This window comes from Psittacula echo (genome assembly GCF_963264785.1).
Source record: "Psittacula echo genome assembly, chromosome: Z".
Lineage (NCBI taxonomy): Eukaryota > Metazoa > Chordata > Aves > Psittaciformes > Psittacidae > Psittacula > Psittacula echo.
The window spans coordinates 26,994,274-27,013,505 of record NC_137742.1 but is presented as its reverse complement, the minus strand read 5'-3'; the positions used below and the strand labels follow the sequence as shown (position 1 = coordinate 27,013,505).

General features: G+C 46.3%; 1 protein-coding gene across 1 annotated transcript; it reads left to right on the top strand.

Moving 5' to 3' along the window:
* Nucleotides 1–5,536: 5,536 nt before the first annotated feature.
* On the top strand, nucleotides 5,537–13,671 carry CRHBP (corticotropin releasing hormone binding protein; the record flags this gene model as incomplete). The annotated part of the gene is made up of 7 exons (XM_080638058.1): nucleotides 5,537–5,617; nucleotides 6,031–6,124; nucleotides 6,743–6,900; nucleotides 8,925–9,135; nucleotides 10,432–10,580; nucleotides 11,911–12,028; nucleotides 13,514–13,671. The coding sequence occupies 7 exons, from the start codon at nucleotides 5,537–5,539 to the stop codon at nucleotides 13,669–13,671; spliced, it is 969 nt and encodes a 322-aa protein (XP_080494184.1).
* Nucleotides 13,672–19,232: the final 5,561 nt, after the last annotated feature.

Below are 19,232 nucleotides of genomic sequence, written 5' to 3'. Positions count from 1 at the left end.
TAAATAGTGTTAATGCAACACTTATCATCAAGCCTGCATGATGCTGATAGGCTTTCAGTTCATAAATCACATGCGTTTGTCATTTCTCTAAACCACTCAACATGACAAATCACACGTCTCTTGTGTCAAACTGCCCAGAGTTAACAAGCTATGCTTACTTCACCTTACAGAAAGTTCAGCTCTATTTAAGGCCAATTTAGGCACACAGAAAGAAGTAATAGAAGTGTCATTACAGAGAGATGTATGGCAAAGCTTGGAAGAAGATTGTCATACCCAACACAGAGTTGGGGCAGATGGATAACAATAGAAGTCAGTGGCAGAGATGCCCGCTGACCAGAGAAGGAGGAGTCTTGGGCTCAGATTGGGTCACGACCGGCTGAGGAGCCTGTCTGACACTGAAACCAACACAAGAGAAAAAGAATGAAGCAGAAAATGTGATCTCCGCTAACTTACAGCATAAGGAAAGGGGACCAGAAGTAGGAGCTCCATACACATTCAGCTCCAGCTTCTTGATCTGAGGGAGTTTTTGAAGTGAAGTGTTGTGTGAGTCTGTATCAAGGGTAGGGTTTCCTAATGGCCGCCAAGGCTGTGACTAGCCATACAGCCTCCCCTTTGCTTCTTTTTCTGTGGTATTATTTCAGAGCAATAGCTTATTGCTAGCATGCAATTTAGCAATGACCAAAAGTTTAGTTTTCACTGTAGCATTCATGATACTTGAGAGACACTAGATTTTTTTCTCACCTTAATCAGGGCTAACTGATCCCACTGTTCAGGAGTAATATACTGAAGGGTTTGCAAACAGTTGAATGGCATGCTTGTATAACAAAATACAAGTGATGTGCAGCAATCTCCTACCCTGCAAAGACACGGACATCAGTGTGAGACCTGCAGCCACAAGGTATAAAGCAAGGACTGGATAGTACTATGTCTCCCATACACCGTGGGGGAAAGAAAAAGCTAGTCCCTTAATTAATTCTGAGTTACAGTGGGGATGAGCATAGGGTGAATAAACGTAGCTCAGCAGTGTTTAGCAGCTGACATGTTAGGAAGTTTGAAGTCCAGCCAGACGTCTCACACTGTGCATCACCCCACTCCACATATCTTCAGCCAGCGCAAAGCAGCAGTGAGAAATCAGCATCAACAGCAAAGGATGGAGTGCCCTAGCCAGGAGAAATCCTCTTCACTTGAGCAGCTGGTGTTGTAGCACTGTGGACTCGCTGCTGCTCCTGTCAATTCCAGAAACCACAAGGCACACACAGGCAGTGCAGCCTCCATGGGACGTGCAGCGGCTGATTGCTCCCTGTGCAGTCAGAGCCTACACGACGTTGTGTCTATACAGGAAAACTAACTCTTATTTAAGGTCCTGATACTAGAGGGAGATTTGGTTTGAACTAGCTGCTTCTGCCAGCAGTCAGGCTGCAGCTGAGCAGGTAAGTGCTCTGGAGGATAAGAAATGTGGCCTGAACCAGGAGTTCATGGTTTTCAGCGCATAGCTTGCAGGAAATCCAGGAGCTGCGGTTTGTTGCACAGGCTCTCTGGAGTCTCCAGGTTTATCCCTTTTACCTGGGGTACAGGGTGAGATGTGCTGCAGGTGAAATTTCCATGCTGAGTGAAAGGAATGGTAGCCGCAGCCTGGAGTGTGTTCATGGTGAAATGAGTGCTGAAATAAAATGGCCTTTTGCAGGAATTAAAGCATGTCAGGGTGCTGCATTAGTGAGCTGGGGACTCAAGGGACCCTTTGAAGAGCAGAAAGGGTTAACAATAGTGGGGTCCTTTATGCATGAGGGAGGAATCCCTAGGGAGTGTCTGTAGCTCAAACCCCGCACATTAAGATACCCAAGAACATCCTCAATCTTCCTGTACCCACTACCTTACCTTTGAGGGAATGAACTGCATTTACCACTTGTATTATAGCACAAGGTATCACTTAATGGCTATGGAGGGCGGTAAATGGGGTTTGTTTCACTACTCTCTTTATTCAGCTGTATTTTCTCCACCTCTCACTGCAGCTGGGATCTCTCCTCTCCTACAATAGCTGACAAGACACCTACAAGCTCTGAGCATGAGGATTCCCACCAAGGGGCAAGTGGGTCCTCCCAAGCACACAGCTGAACCATGTAAAAATCAGCACTCATTTAACAACCCAAGGCTCCGCAAAGGCTGCGGTGTCCTACTCTTCCTGATCCACAGTAGAGCCTGGTGGGTGATCTCTTGCACACAGTCCAGCTTCTCATCAGTATGGTAGCATCCAAAAGACCATCTTTTTGTCCCTGTTCATTGCAGGGGGTTGCACTAGATGATCTTTGAAGGTCTTTTCCAACCCAAACTATTCCATGATTTTATCCCAGCACTTCTGCCAGGGAAAGGGGCTGTTCCCAGGCTGTTACAGCTGCTAGCAGAGTCAAGGTGTTGTAGCATGAAAGTCACAAGATGGTCAGACTGGGAATGCATTTTACTGTCTTACATAATGTGATATTAATGAAAAAACTAGTCCTACAATGTGTTAACATGACTCAACCCCATGAAAGAGAGATGACACCCTTCTCATTCACCCAAGGGTTTGTATCACATTGAAGGTGCTTTTCCCTTCTGAAATGCTGCAGGGATGTTTTGAACCCTGACTAAACTGCTAATTTTAATTTGCTTTGTTAGTCACAATCTCATCTCCTGAAGAGATCAGTCTCTGCCAGTGGCCTTAAACAAGAGCATTCCGTACTGGGAGGTACAGAGGGGAAGGCGACTTGTAATACCCTGTGAGGAGGCAGCAGTGTTGATTGAGGAGGTGTCCCCCATCCTCCCTCATTCTCTGGCAGCCAGGACGATGTGCTGGGAGATGAGCCCCCTCCTTCCTCTGGGACTGGTCCACCTTGTGGGTCTATCTGCCCAGGCTCCACCTGAGTCAGTTGTGGAGGCACTATGAGGCACAGCTCTGGCAGCCGGAGCTGCACCTCTCTGTGTGTGCTTCTTATTCCCATCCTAAATACTTGCCTTTCACAGACATTGGAGCTGTGCAAATGGAAGCACATAAGAATCTGGGGGCTGTGGGAGGCCCGGTGTTTGAGGACACAAGCAATCATCAAGGACACTAGGAGGCTTTGTGATGAGGCTGGGCAGGATGTCATCAGCTTCATTGGCTTCTGCTGAGTGCAGAACCAAAATGCAAAGTGGAAGATGATGCAGAGTAGATGACAGGTTGCCTTAGCACCCCTGTTACACCCAAGCTCCATACCCACAGCAAGGGGTGAGTTTAACTTTTGCACTAATGTTACACAGAATATTTGTGACACTCAGAGCAAACTCCTGCACAGAAAATGTAAAGCCTCCATAGGTGCCATGTGAGTAAGAAATTGCAACAAACATGGAGATGGCTCCTATCCTCCCTCTCTCCACCTTGTTGGTTGGAGAATGACAGTCCCCACACCTCATCTGTTGGGATGTCCTCCAGCCCCTGGGACCACCTGCTTGTCTGGGACCTCCACCAGTAAATGCTATGCTAGCCCAGACCTCAGCTATTCATGTGCAAGAGTTTGAAATATGTTGAAATTGCTGTTGGTATGTTTTATTCTCAGTAGATCACCCCATAGATGGTTTATGAGACAGCTGTGTTGATTTAGCAGCAGTGTCATTTGTTCTTCACTCATTTTTGGAGTTGAACTTAACCAGATCTTCTGTAACTGGTCAAATTCTCATGCTACCAAGCACTCTCTCTCCTTTACTGGAGACAGGCAAGGACTCAGGATCTGAGGTTGAAGCTGGGTACCAGAAAGGCAAGTGAGACTCCCCAGTCAGAACTGGGACTGCGTTCTGCAAAGTGCCTCGAAGATGGAGAGTGAAGGGGTCTTGCTGTAATTCTAACATCCTTCACCTCTTCAGAAAGTGAACATGTGATAAGAAACATGAATGAGGCTCTCCCGCAGCCCATTCTGGTCCCACAGGATCCTGGTGATTACCAGAGTGCCTCTCTCCATTCTGATTAGCCTCCCAGCCATCCTCTAATGCAAGTTGGAACTAAACCCTCCGGTTTTCCAACAAAACTTGTAATTCCCATAGGACTTCAATGCATTTCCAGATTCCAAATTCCTTGGATAATCCTCTGATAAAACTTTCCTAAAAACACAGTGTTTAAACAGTTCAAGACACATACCTAAACTCTTGGTTCATGCAGTAATTAACCACAGTTCTCAAAATCAGTTTTAACAGCCTTTGAATGCAACTTGATGTCAAAGTTCAAAAACAGTATGTTCTCCATTTTGTAAGTATTTTTTGTGCTCCTGAAACCCACACAGATATGGCAAATTCACAGAAGTGCCATGCAGATATAGAACAATGTTACAGTTTACATTAAAGTAAACTATGAGAATTCCAGCATAATGTGGGCAAAGCCACAGGCGTACAGACAGAGCAAGATTTATGTATTTGCTCTTCATTTCACCAACAAGTTTGGTGAAACAGCAAGCGAATGTTCTATCTACAAGCCCTAAAAATGAAATCAGAAGCAGCAAACTTAAAACTTTGAATTCTGGATCATATTACAAGCGTATTTCTAAGTTTTGATGAACCAAAATGGTAATTTGACAGGGAAGTATAGAGCAGAAGGTGACATTAGTAAGAAGCCTGAGATGAGGAAAGGGCAGTTATTGTCTGCAGAGTATTGATGGTTCATCCCATGTCAGGGGAAAACAAGAATGTACCCTACAGCTAATAGATCTGCTGAATTAATGATATTTAGTACTCGGCAGAGTTATGAATGCCGATTCCCAGAGTCATTTTTCAAAGGTTTTTCTCACGTTTCCCTTCAGGATCAGGGCTGGAGCAATATCAGCTATTCTGTGCGGAATATGCCCTTGGGAGCCCCAAGTTTTCCTAATTTCTGTATGAAAGCCATAGTGGGGAGAGCTGTCTGGCTTTGCCTGTCCTTGTGCCAAAGTTGCTGGCACAGGACCTGGAAGCCAGCGAGTCCCCTGGCCCTGGGATGATGCTGACCCCAGGCTGCAAGCCTGGCTGGAATGCAGGGTGCTACCCAGGCCTGGCCAGCGGGAAACCTCTGGCACAGGTGCTGTGGAGAACTGCATGTCACAAAGCAGCAGGAGGGAGGAAGGGAGCCCTGTAGGTCTGAAATGCCCTGGCATGGGAAAGCAGCAGAAGAGGAGGGAGGGATGCTCCTCGTTCCTCGCTTGGAGTAACTGGAACTAAAAACACAGTGTGAGTGCTCCAACTGCATGGGACAGGCTCTCCTCCCCAGAGCTTTTCATCTCCATCAGAGAGATAAAAGACATCTGTCAGTGAGGGGAGTTCAACCGGATTGAAAATTTGTGGCTGTGATTTGGACCCTCGTCATGCCCACGTACTGTGTCACTGAGAGAGGAATTCAGTTACCATAGGTTACCCTATCAGTACAGGGACCAAGTGCCTCCCCTCCCAACAGCTCTATAAAAACAGTCTCTCCAAGATACCCCAGCGGCTCCAGCCTGCTGGCGCAGACCAGGAGAAGCTTGGCCGTGGGGAGAGAGGGAGGGCTGCCAGAGGAGGTGTCAGCATGCCGTCTGCATTCCAGTTTCAGTGCCACTTCATTCTCATCTTCCTGGCAGCCTCCAAGGGGGAAACCAGATACCTAGAGGTGAGCAATGGGCACTTTTCTGTGCTTTTAACTGCTGTCTTCTAACTTGTACTCCCGGGTTTCGAGCAGTGTGCTTTTTCTTCTCTTTCCTCCAATTGCCACTCCTCCTTAAACATACACCTGGGTAACATTGAATGCAACAGTCCCATACCATCCCCTTGTCCCCCCAGTTTCTTTATCCCTTTTCCCAAACCTGCATTTTTACTGAGGATTTGAGATTTGCTGGGCTCACCTCCTAGGTGCTAGGTTTACTCCCCTCTTCTTCAGGTTGGCAGCTTTCTGACGGAGCTCTTCCACAGCTGTACTGCTTCTGGAGGAGGGATTTAAACTGCTAGTGCCTGTTCTTGAGAGGCGCAGGAGGGGGCTGCATTTCACTTTGTCCCAGACTCTTCCTGCCTTCTTTACTTCACCAGGTGAGGGATGCTGGTGAAGATGAGCCCTTCCTACTCCTCAGTGAAGATCTGAAGCGAGAGCTGTCTGCAGGGCAGGTCTACCGGCGGTCGCTCCGTGAGTTTCTTTGGTGCTCTGGTGGGGACCATCAGTGGGTTGGGGAGTCCTGGGGGGAGCTCAGGGCACAAGGAGCGGAACAGGGCTATCTGCGAGCAACAGAGCTGCAGGCACTTCCTGCAAGGTGGGGGAGAAGAATGACAAAGTGTTAAAGTGTTGGTAAAACTGTGGTTGAGGCAGAGCGATTGAAATGAGGCTCTGAGAAGAGGCTGGGGCTCAGAGCTGAAGGTCCCCAATAATGGGAGGATGGAGATTGGCCAACCATGTCCCTGGGAATTATCACATCTCCAGGGCAGGTGGAGAAGCTGTGATTAGAGGGAAATCTGAAGGAACGGGGTCTTTGTGCAGTTGTGTACATACAGTTTTCTGCTCAGAGATGCATCGACTTGTCATCTCCCCCTGCACTCCCCCTTGCATGCTTGTGCTCACACTTGAGAGCATCCTCTGATGCTCAGCAGGCTCCTAATTGCTTCAGCTGGGTCTCCCTCTCCTCACCACCAGCCGGGTCTCAGTGTGTGGGTCTCTCCCCACCATCCTGTTCCCTGTGCTGCGGACGCCGGCGCTGAGTCTCCCTCCCCAGCAGGATGAGGCAGCAGCCCCGTGTCTGTGTTTCTGCAGGGTGCATTGACATGCTGAGTATAGAGGGGCAGTTCACCTTCACCGCAGACCAACCGCAGCTGCACTGCGCAACCTTCTTCATCGGGGAGCCCGAGGAGCTCATCCTGATCGACTACGACCTTGTAAACATCGACTGCAAAGGGGGCGATTTCCTGAAGGTAAGAGCCTGGCAAGTTCTGCTGCGCGTCGCCTTCCTGACCTGTCAGACATTCACTACGTGTGGAAAGAGCAGGCGAATGCATGTGTGCATGAGTGTGTGTGTGTTTCTGTGTGTAGTACAGGCTCTCACAAAGCAGCTGTCTCCGGGACAGCTGTTTCTCCTGCCTAAGGCACTTTGGGTATGTCTCCTGCATTACAACCCCCTAGAGCATTGTCGGATGCAGGCTGAGGATCCCTCTCCAAACCGCAGCACCGGCCCTCCTGAACTTTTCCAGGAGCACCTCTGCTGAGTGTCCATACCTGGGGGACCGACTGGAGTTTGGTCAGCACGAGCCAAGCCTGTCAGCCCCATGAAGAGGGTTTTCTCAGTGCACGCAAGCCCTCCAGATAATGATACAGCTTTCTGAATGGCTATTACTGCTCCAGGATCTCTGCTTGCAGGTCACTTAACATCAGCTTATTAATGAGTGGATCACTGCAGGCTTTGTTTCAAATGGCCCCACTAGAGCTTTCCAGGGTGTTTGCCCTGAACAGAAGGAGGTCTGTGAGTCAGAGCTATTTATATTCCCATATCAAAAAAAACTTCACCAGTGCATTTTGTTGGCAGGCAAAGCACTGACCAAGATCCGAACTCAGGTCAGGATTGCAGAGGAGGCTGCTCCCCACACCTTGCACTCTGCTCTTCACACTGTGGTGGCTGTTCACGGCACAGGCACTGTCCCAGTCAGTGGCAAATTAAGCTTTGGGAGGTGGAAAGCTCCTCTTCATCCCTTTCCTTGTGTCCCTCTCTTGGAGAGATGCTATCCCCCTGCTCGCTTTCCCCTGGGTAATCCTGTCCCTCCCATACTCCTGGCTATGGTATCTTCCAATGTTGTTACAGGGATGCTGATTTCAGCTTGGTTTGGGTCCAAGGATTTTGTACCTAGACTTACCGTCACTTATGGAGGATAAAAAAAGACTTGAGGCTTTATAAAGGTTTCCCTCTTTTGCTCATGGGGTCCCAGTTTCTGCATTATGCCATTGTATTTATACAGGCAGCTTTTCCCTTGTGTAAATTGAGCACCCACGTTTTGTTACTTCAGAAAATTTATAGTTCTGGCAAATCCAGAGACTGATCCTGCATTTTTATCACGAGGAATTCCTACACATACACTAAGATTATTCACTGAAGCAGTGGCAGAATCTAGTCCTTGGATTTTCCAGGTACCGACTGGACCATAGAAGGAATTATTGGGTGAGAGCTGCTAGGAGGGAATTGAAACAGGCAACTGCGAAGCTATGCTACAATTTAATACGGTCTAGTTCTGACACATTTTCATGAAGGTAGGGAGGGCAAATCATTGCTGTTTTTGTTGTGAAGGAGAGATTTGTAGAGGTTGCTGCTTAAGTTCCTGCCAAGTAGGCAGCATTTGTTCTGCTTTCTAGTGATTAGGATGAGCTGAGAGAAACAGGAGAGAGCTATACCTCTGCCAATAATTCCTCACTAAAGCTTTATTATATTCCAATACCTCTGGAAGGCATCCAGGTCTTTAATTATGAGCTGCAGAACATGAATGGTGGAAAATTTCAAGCCAGATCAATGGACTTACTGCCCCAAGTTTGAGAGAGTGACTTATGTTTCATGTGGCTTCCAAATAAAGCTGGTAAAGCACTTCTCTTAGTAACACAGAAATTGAAATAGTAAGGAATAATAATAATAATAATAATAAAGGTGCAAATGTGATGATGCTGTAGCAAAAAAAGAGCTGTTTCTCTCAAAAATAGCCACCAGCATTGTCACCTGAAGGAAATGAAGGAAATTAAAATTAAAATTTATATGTACATATTTCCTAAATGCGGATTGACGCTCAAATAGTTAGTTAAATAGTAGGAAATTGATAAATACAAAGAATTTTTGTTTTTAATTGGTGGCTTCGAACAGGCAATCTGGTGTCAAAATAAAACGCTGTCTGTAATATTTCATGTTTCTCTGCTAACAGAGCGAGAAGCAAAAGCCTTGTTTTCAATTATTGAACACCTATAGGTATTTGATGGCTGGATACTCAAAGGAGAGAAATTTCCCAGTTCCTTGGACCATCCTCTTCCTACTTCTGAAAGATACATAGACTTTTGTGAAAGTGGCAATATTCAGAAGAGCATCAGGTCATCGCAGAACGTGGCAATGATCTTCTTCAGGATTCACCAGCCGGGCAATGGATTTACCATCACAGTCAAGAAAAACACCAATCTCTTTCGTAAGTCTGCATTTTACACCATCTAACGGGCTTGAGTTTGGGGCAGGAAGCAAAATGAATGTGTTGATTTGCATTGAATTATCTCATTGGCATTATCTGCCCTCACACAGCTCCAGTAGTGGCAACGGAGCTACGCACACCTGCAAGCCTGAGGATTTGACTCAGGCTTAGCATGTGTCTCAAGTTAAAAAGACAGTGAAAATTAAGAGATAGGTTAGGCATGGCTTCAGAATTCATGGCAGAAGGCTTTTTGTTACAAAAGTCTTTTCCAGTCTAACATGTCATGTTCCAGCACACTTGGCTGGAACAAACAGTATTAATCTAGAGAGTTTAATCTCAGCAGCTTTTAGATCTGGGTGAACAATGAGGTAAAATATTTGAAAACGGTCGACAGCAAAACCACTATATAGAACGTTATGTGATTGTTATGAGTGATACATGATTCCAAGAATCTATGCACAAGTTCTTTCCTTAAGCCTGCGAGCTCGCAAGGCACAAATAATGGTCACTTGCATCATTTTTCTGAGAGGGGACAGGCCATTTAACAATTATTGTTCAGGCCAGTCTGGTTTACCCACCTCACCATGCAAAGGATGAAGATGATGGCATGTCTGTCCTGTTCTTACTCCAAGTTGTTCAGACACAAGCCTGCAAGCTGGGTCCCCACACTGGTGGGACTTCCATGCCCATGGAGGTGATTACTGTGTGCAGTTGCTGCAGGTGGCTTGTGTCCTTCACCAGCCTGCTGAAGCAGCTGCAGGCCTCCAGATAAGTGTGGAGGTCCCTTGTGTTGCACACACAGATGATAAGCTACTCCCTCACCTGAACTATTAAGCTTGAGCTCTAAGACAAAATCAGCATGTATCCACTTTAGTTTCAACGGGACTTTTTGCAGGGTAAGGAACTCCACTTAAAAGCAGCAGAATAGGACTTAGCAGCTTGCTGGCAATACCAGGTGACAACCACTCAAAGCTAAACAAAAGGCCTGCACCTGTGTTTAGCCCACTTCAAACTTGAGCCCCTGATGTATGGATTTGAGGTGTGAGCTCTCCCACTGACTGCTTTACCCTCACATTCTGCCAGACCTCATGCTACACAGTAAGCAATAGACAGGGAATTTTTAGGGAACAAACGCTATGCAAGAATGCCAGAAATGCCACATGCATATTTTCCAGCATTTGGTTGTCACTCTCAGTAATTAAATCATCTATTCTTTGTTAGTACTGAAAGTACATCATTTTGCTACAGGCAGTAGTGACTGCACAAGTAATTCTTATACCTTCTCCTGTGCTGCAGCTTGCAATGTCATCTCCCAGACTCCCTCAGGAAGGTTTACCATGGTCATTCCTCATCAGCACAGGAACTGCAGCTTCTCCATAATATACCCAGTGGTGATAAAAATATCTGATCTTATGCTGGGGCATTTAAATGGCCTCTTTTTGAAGGTGAGTTGCTTATTTCCTAAGAAATTACTACCATGTGCAGTTTTCCTCTTCACGGGAGAGGGAATAGTGTTGAAGCTGGGATAGCCTGTGGCATGGATGCTCAGGCATATGCACTCTGGGCTCCATGTGCACATGCTGGGGGCTCTGGTTTCCCCCCAAAGATAAGAGCTGGTTATGTCTCTGTTGCTATTGCCTTTGTAATGTTGCAGAGGCAATCAAATTATGCAAAGTACCATTAATGCATGTAAATATTGGTTGCCATAACAAAGGGTAAGAATTTCATTAGAAAGAAAGCAGTGCTTTCTGTCTGTATTTAAACTGAATGAAAGCAGCAACTATGCTGAACAGAGAAAGAAGACATGGGTTAGATAGTGAGATATTAGCATGGAGAAAATACAAAGGTGCTCACAACTGATTCCTTGCTCAGCATGCTGAGCATCCTCTGCTTCATTAGCATGGGGCTGGGGTTTGGCCACAGCATTTGGTTCTCGGTGATGACCAGCAGGAGAGAGCAAGAGCTGTTGGTGGTCCCCTGTGCCTGGGAGGTCTAAGAAGGTGCAAATTCCAAAATATCCAGAAGGATAGGAGCACAAATTTTGTTTTCTGAGCCTCTGAGACTGGCAGCCCAGGTCATTCATGGGGGACTGCCAGCATCTGAGCAAACCAGGCTTTGAGAGATGAGCAAATGAGTTGACTTACTCAGCAGTGGGCAGAAAAGGGACAACAGCAGAAGACATAAAGAAATCAAGCACTTAAATAGCACCATATGGGTGACAGCCCAAAGGTGTACAAGGTGTCTGCGCAAAATGTTTTTGGCACACATCATTAATTTTCAGGAAAAGAATGCTTGTGGGTCTAATATACAGTGAGCTATTGTTATTATACAAAACTACTCTTTTGGTTAATTCCTACTTTAATTAAGCTCTCCCAAAAGCAACACTTATTGTTTAGGAATATGTATGGCATAGTGGAACTTAAGTTCCTGCATGACAGCTGAGTACACACATGCAGCCCATGCCTATATTAATTTGATTACATGTCCAAGCATCCAGAATCAGACTGCTTAACTGCACCAAAAGAAATTGAATCAACACCTTAACTACATGTCAGTAATTTTCACAGCCTACTTAGGTGTTTCTTCAGAATCCCTTATAAAGTTAACTGATTAATGTCAAATTGAAGTAGCATTGTTGAGGATAAAACCAGTCTGATTTCCTGCAGGTTTGAGCACGGAGAACTTCTAAAACCTACTGGTGGCTGCAGTCATGTCTAGAGAACTGCTACATTTTGAACATAAATGATAAATAACTGTTAATCACTGCCTTTTCAGAAACCATCAGCAGGATGTGCAGGAGTGGGAGATTTTGTAGAGCTGCTAGGAGGAACTGGCTTAGACCCGTCCAAGATGTTTCCACTTGCTGATCTCTGTCACTCTTTTCATGGGTCTGGTAAGAGCTCTTTGTTCCACTTACCTCCATGTGGTAAAATAATTAGCCAGAAAGAGTCATGCAGAGGCCCCCGAAACTTGGACTTCCTGCTAGACGGGCAAACTTCACATCTAGCAGAACATGAAAGCTAAAGCTATTTGAGCCTGTGGCTGTGCTGCGTTACACAGCACACACACAAACACCTTCATTTGCCCCTGCACTAACTGTATAACAAAGTTACTCTAATTTCTAAAATGCTTGCCAGTAATACATAGGATTATTAGAGTGTCAACAAATAGACGAGCCTGGAAATTCATAACAAATGGAGGCAGAATGGCTCCCTTTTCAGCTAAGGAGTTTTTTCTCAGTTACTCGGTGTTTCCAAAGCCTCTTTTTCTGCTTCAGGAGTAACACATACCCCTGAAGCCTCAGAGTTCCCACTCTCTGCTTTGAACCCTGGAGGAGCTCTGTTCCTGTTTCTCTATCATGCCACGTCAGTGACCTATTTTTCCCCCTAAAAATGAGAATTCCCTGTTTCCCTAAAATTCAGTACAGCAGAGTACCAAGTGTTGCAGTGTTACGACAGACAAGCGCCTGTGACACATGTACCTCAGAAGTATGAACAGGAACATTGAGAAGCAGCATATCCACAGGGCTGGAGAACAGGCATGTGTCTGGCACTTCACACATGTGGTATCCCTTTGCCTTTTATCACACCACAACTTCATTTTTCAGGTACTGTTCAAAGCTTTAACTGGTGCTGAGTGAATACTGAGATATGTGATGAGATTAAAATGTGCTTTCCTGGTGGTGAGAAGGAAGGGAAATCACATCTCAACAGCCCCTGCTCTCCCAGTGACCCACCAGATTTCTCCTCCAGTGAGGAAGATGCTCCAAGTTCCCCAAATGAAAGAGGCTTTGCCAAACCGTTGCTCAAATGGCTTATGTAAAGCAGTAGCTACTGATAGACTCAATTTCCCGCAGTGTGAGTCCATATCCTGGGGACTGCCATTTGAGTTTGTCTTGGTGGGACTCTCACATGCCTTTGTTACTGTGAAGAACCTTCTTACACACAAAACCACTCATTCCTCTAACAGGAAGCATTTCAATATTGTTCATTTTTGGTATGTTCAGGATAGGGCACCATTTCCCTTACCCATTGCTCCTCGTATCTAGCAGTAGCATACCTTATCTTTCCAAGACATCTGCATCATGTCCACCTATGCATATCTAAAACTGTAGGTGGATAGGGAGTGGCATTTGCATGAGTAAAGGTTACAACACTTGATTAAATACCCAAGCCCTTGTACAGTAAAACTAACAAATACAAAAGAAAGTATTTAGTCACCAATACCACCACTGGCTGGTCGAACACACACAAATTTGATCCGCTTCCAAAATTGTATGTATCAGTACTTTGCAGCTCTCAATGCTATATATCTTTTATCCCTCTCTTTCATATAAGTGTATCTTTATATCTCCTCTATATCTCTTTTCCCTAATCAGCACAAATGAAAATAGGCTGTGACAATACCGTGCTGAGAATGGTCTCCAGTGGCAAACACATCAACCGTGTGACGTTTGAGTATCAGCAAATCAACTTGCATGAAACAGAAAACAGAAAGGAGAACAGCATTGAGGAATTCTGCTTTCCTAGTATCTGAGAAACCAGGCCACACATTTTCACATAGCTAATGAAAATAAGGTTCTGGTGAATTAAAAAATATGTATTTTTCCTTTAACCAGCTGGTAGTATCAAGCCTTTCTAAAGTACAATCATATTACTTTTTTTTCATACAGATCAGTCATTCCAATGAACACGCAAGAAAAAGCAACCAATATATTAATCTTTGTTACTATCATGGTATTTTTTCTGCAGTATTTAAGCTCATTTACCATGCCTGAAATCAATAGCAAGAACAGAAGGCTTTGTTTCCCAAATAAATATTATTAGGAAAACACAAAAAGACCCTCTGTGTATCTAGTCTGAGGACATATGAAACCCACAATAAGTGTGAACTTCATGCAGCAACTTTATCCTTTTATATCAAGTATAAACAAAAAAATAAGATGGTGGAATACGCTTCCACTTTTGTAAGAAGAAACCCAACATTAGTGTGTGTAAAAACTACTGGTTTGTTTATGACTTTAAATGTACTATTTATTTCTAATGACTTGTTTTTAATAAAAATTTATAGCATGGAAACTTCCTTACATAAATCCAAATGTAAATAAATTCATGTAAAGAGTTGGCAAAACGTTATTATGTTGTATTTTTCTGAAGAGCTCTTCCAGCATTCTGGTTAAGCTTCCCAAGTCCTGTGCAATTTTCTGGAAATGATGATTTTGAACATATGTTACTGCAAAACTGTGGACTATTAAAGTAACACTATGGGCAGAAATTTATTTTGCCAATCTTGTGTACACCTTCAAGTGGAGTACGTTCCAGCTGTACACTTACTGACACCTTCCCTGGTGAATAATCTTGGTCAGGTGTCCTGCTGACCTGTGGAAGCATGGATCTAAAAGTACATATTCTTATTTTACAGACCTCTGGTGACCCAGAAGAGGAGTGTAAGCCTGGAGAGCTCTAGGAAGCACAGTGCAGCAAAGGACCAGGATTGTGTCCTAGCTTAGGGGGAGACGCATGGATTGATTCTTATGTTTTCTGGGAGTACTACCTGAGAATAGTGAGACCAAATTGTTCCTCCTCTGATGTTCAATTAATGGTCAACACTGATTAATCCAGCTGTATGCTGGATATCTTCAGCACTGGTTTGTGGCTCTTAATCTCATAGTCACCAAAAATCAAGTGTCTTGAGTGGTCAGCAGTATTGAAGTTAATCCCTCCAGACTGAAGGGGGTGAAAACCACAAGATGCCTCAGTCTCTCTTTTTGTAGGGTTTTGGGAACCCAGTTTTGGTGACTGACTCATGAACAGAGAGATGTATTTGGCATCATGATCAGACTCAGGCAAGCGTGTCAACCCTGCCGAGCTGTTCCAAAAAAACCCAGACAAAGCTGCTGCTGGCTACCATGAGGCATGGAGCCTGGCTCTGGGCTCTGATCCAGCCCCATGCAACCCACCATGGGCTTCCTGAGCTCCCAGTGTGGTGCTGGCATCACTGGTACGGTCACCCAGCACCAGAGACATCAAAACACAAAAAAAAAGAAATCGGGACTCCAAGAAATACCGTTTTTCCTGAGAAAATTTGCAGTGGCGGAGGACCTCTGTCCCCTGACATCACATTCAGCTCACCCTTTCTGGGTGCCTGTCACTTTCAGGGTGGCCCTAACTGCATCCAGCACCACCAGCCTTTCCTGGGCACCCTTTGGTGAACCAGGGCAGGTTTCTGGGCTGTACAGTTTGAGAACAACCTCGCAGGTTCCTATATCAGACTGTACCTGTCCACATACTTACCTTAACAGTGAGGAGAGGTAAAGGTCTATAGTAGCAGTGCTCCTTGGTCACTAAGAAACCTCAGAGAAGATGAAATATCAACAACATATCTAGCTCAGGACTAGATCACCAATGACAATAAACTCAAGTCTTCTACTTAGTGCAGTTTAATAGTGGTATTTCCCACCTTTCAGCTTTATGTGGTACTTTTTTTTCAATCCTAACATTCACATGGAGGAAAAACAGAGGATCAAATCCAGTCAGCATGGTTCTTGAAGGGCAGGTCCTGCTTCTTATCATAGGATCACCCTGCTTCCCCAGGTGCCCCTCCGTAATAGGTTTGAGGCCCTGGATCTTGAAGGAGAGGTAGGTGAGGATGTGATGCAAGGCCAGACTACAAGGTCACATAGGAAAAGGCGGTCGACTTCACACCTCAAGACTGCCTCTGACAAGAAAGAAAGAAAGGTCATTGTTGTAGGCGATTCCCTTCTGAGAGGAACAGAGGGCCCGATATGCAGAGTTGACCCTCATCATAGGGAAGTGTGTAGTCTGCCTGGAGCCCGGATCAGGGATATCACCAAGGCGCTCCCCAGCCTGGTGCACCCGACAGACTACTACCCGCTGCTGGTCTTCCAGACAGGTGGGGGGGAAGCTGCTTCCCGCAGTCTGAGGGGGATGAAGAAAGACTACAGGGCCTTGGGGCGGATGGTGAAAGAGTCTGGGGCTCAAGTGATCTTCTCCTCAGTTCTTCCATCTTCCGGTGATGATGTGGGGCTGAATGGGAAAATTCAGTCCGTAAACGATTGGCTACGAGACTGGTGCTTTAGGCAGGGCTTTGGGTTCTTTGATAACAGCTGGTTTTATAAGGCACCAGTCCAGACAATGGCACGTGGGAAAGGTTTAACTCACAGAGGCAAAAGGATGCTGGGGCATGAATTAGCAGGGCTCATTTTGAGAGTTTTAAACTAGATTCGAAGGGGGATGGGGTTGTAACTGGGCTTGCCCCAGTGGGGCAGCACTCTAGGATTGATGAAGACTGGGAGGCCTCCTATAATCCTAGGGTGGAATCGGTGAGCTCAGCTCCCTCCTTGAAATGCCTGTACACCAATGCGTGCAGCATGGGAAATAAGCAGGAGGAGTTGGAGACCTGTGTTAAGTCAGGAGATTATGATCTGGTGGCAATTACAGAGACGTGGTGGGACAGCTCACATGACTGGAATATACTCATGGAGGGCTATGTCCTTTTCAGGAAAGACAGGCCAGCCAGGCGGGGTGGTGGGGTTGCTCTTTATGTGCGAGAGCAGCTGCAATGTACTGAGTTCTGTCCAGGAACAGGGGACGAGCGAGTTGAGAGTCTGTGGGTGAGAATTAAGGGGCAGGCTGGCAGGGGTGATACTGTTGTGGGTGTCTGTTACAGGCCACCAGATCAGGGTGAGGAAGTTGACGAGGCCTTCTGCAGGCAGCTGAGAGCGGCCTCACAGTCACAGGACGTGGTCGTCGTGGGGATTTTAACTTCCCTGATGTTTGCTGGAAGGATACTCAGCAACCCAGCCACAGTCCAGGAGGTTCCTCCAGTGTATGGATGATAACTTCCTCATGCAAATGGTGGATCAGCCAACCAGGAGAGGAGCGCTGCTGGATCTCATCCTCACTAACAAGGAGGGTCTGGTTGAAGCAGTAAAGGTTGAGGGCTGCCTTGGTTGCAGCGACCACGAGATGGTGGAATTCAGGATCTTGTGTGGTAGGACCAGTACAATAGCAAGTAGAATTGCAACCCTGGACTTTAGCAGGGCAAACTTTGGCCTTTTCAAGCAATTGCTAGGGGAAATCCCATGGGCAAGGCTGTTCAAAGGTAAAGGGGCCCAACATAGTTGGTTGGCATTCAAGGATTGCTCATTCCGAGCTCAAGATCAGAGCATCCCGACACGTAGGAAGTCAAGGAAGAGGGCCAGGAGACCTGCGTGGCTAAATAAGGAACTGCTGGGTATGCTCAAGTGGAAGAGGAGAGTTTACAGGTCATGGAAGGAGGGGCTGGCCACTTGGGAGGAATATAAGGCTGCTGCTAGAGGATGTAGGAAGGCAGCTAGGATGGCTAAGGCCTCCTTAGAATTAAATCTGGCAAGAGGGGTCAAGGACAGCAGAAAGAGCTTTTTCAAATACATGGCAGATAAAAATAACACCAGAGGCAAGGTAGGCCCACTGGTGAACGGGATGGGTGCCCTGGTGACAGAAGATACAGAGATGGCAGAGTTATTGAATGCCTTCTTTGTCTCTGTCTACTCTGCCAGAGGCAGTCCTGAAGAGCCCTGTACTCCTGAGACCTCAGATGAAGTCAGGTCACTGGAGCGGTTTGCCTTAGTCGATGAGGAATGGGTTAGAGACCAGTTGAGCAATCTGGACATCCATAAATCCATGGGTCCAGATGGGATGCACCCGCAGGTGCTGAGGGAACTGGCGGAAGTCATTGCTAGACCACTCTCCATCATCTTTACCAAGTCTTGGAAAACGGGAGAGGTGCCTGAGGACTGGAGGAAAGCAAATGTCACTCCAGTCTTCAAAAAGGGCAAGAAGGAGGACCCGGCTAACTATAGACCGGTCAGCCTCACCTCCATCCCTGGGAAAGTGACGGAACACCTTATCCTTGGTGCTATCTTAAGGCATGTCAAGGATAAGAGGGTTATGAGGGGCAGTCAACATGGCTTTACCAAGGGGAAGTCATGCTTGACCAACCTCATAGCCTTTTATGAGGAAATAACATTGTGGATGGATGATGGCAGAGCGGTGGATGTGGTCTACCTTGACTTCAGCAAAGCATTTGACACAGTCTCCCACAGCATCCTCACAGCTAAATTGAGGAAGTGTGGCCTGGATGATCAGGTAGTGAGGTGGACTGCGAACTGGCTGAAGTAGAGAAGCCAGAGAGTTGTAGTCTATGGGGCGGAGTCCAGTTGGAGGCCTGTATCTAGTGGAGTGCCTCAAGGGTCAGTACTGGGACCAGTATTATTTAATATATTCATCAAGGATTTAGATGAGGGAATTGAGTGTACTGTCAGCAAGTTTGCTGATGACACTAAGCTGGGAGGAGTGGCTGACACGCCAGAAGGCTGTGCTGCCATCCAGCGGGACCTGGACAGGCTGAAGAGTTGGGCAGGGAGAAACTTGATGAAATATAACAAGGGAAAGTGTAGAGTCCTGCATCTGGGCAGGAACAACCCCAGGTTCCAGTATAGGTTGGGGAACGACCTGTTAGAGAGTAGTGTAGGGGAGACGGACCTGGGGGTCCTAGTGGACGGCAGGATGACCATGAGCCAACACTGTGCCCTTGTGGCCAAGAAGGCCAATGGCATCCTGGGGTGTATTAGAAGGGGGGTGGTCAGTAGGTCGAGAGAGGTCCTCCTTCCCCTCTACTCTGCCCTGGTGAGACCGCACCTGGAATATTGTGTCCAGTTCTGGGCCCCTCAGTTCAAGAAGGACAGGGACCTGCTGGAGAGAGTCCAACGCAGGGCGACAAAGATGATTAAGGGAGTGGAGCATCTCCCTTATGAGGAAAGGCTGAGGGAGCTGGGTCTCTATACTTTGGAGAAGAGGAGGCTGAGGGGTGACCTTATTAGTGTATATAAATATATAAAGGGAGAGTGTTCCGAGGATGGAGCCAGGCTCTTCTCAGTGGCAAACAATGATAGGACAAGGGGTAATGGGTACAAACTGGAACACAAGAGGTTCCACTTAAACTTGAGAAGAAACTTCTTCTCAGTGAGGGTGACAGAACACTGGAACAGGCTGCCCAGGGGGGTTGTGGAGTCTCCTTCTCTGGAGACATTCAAA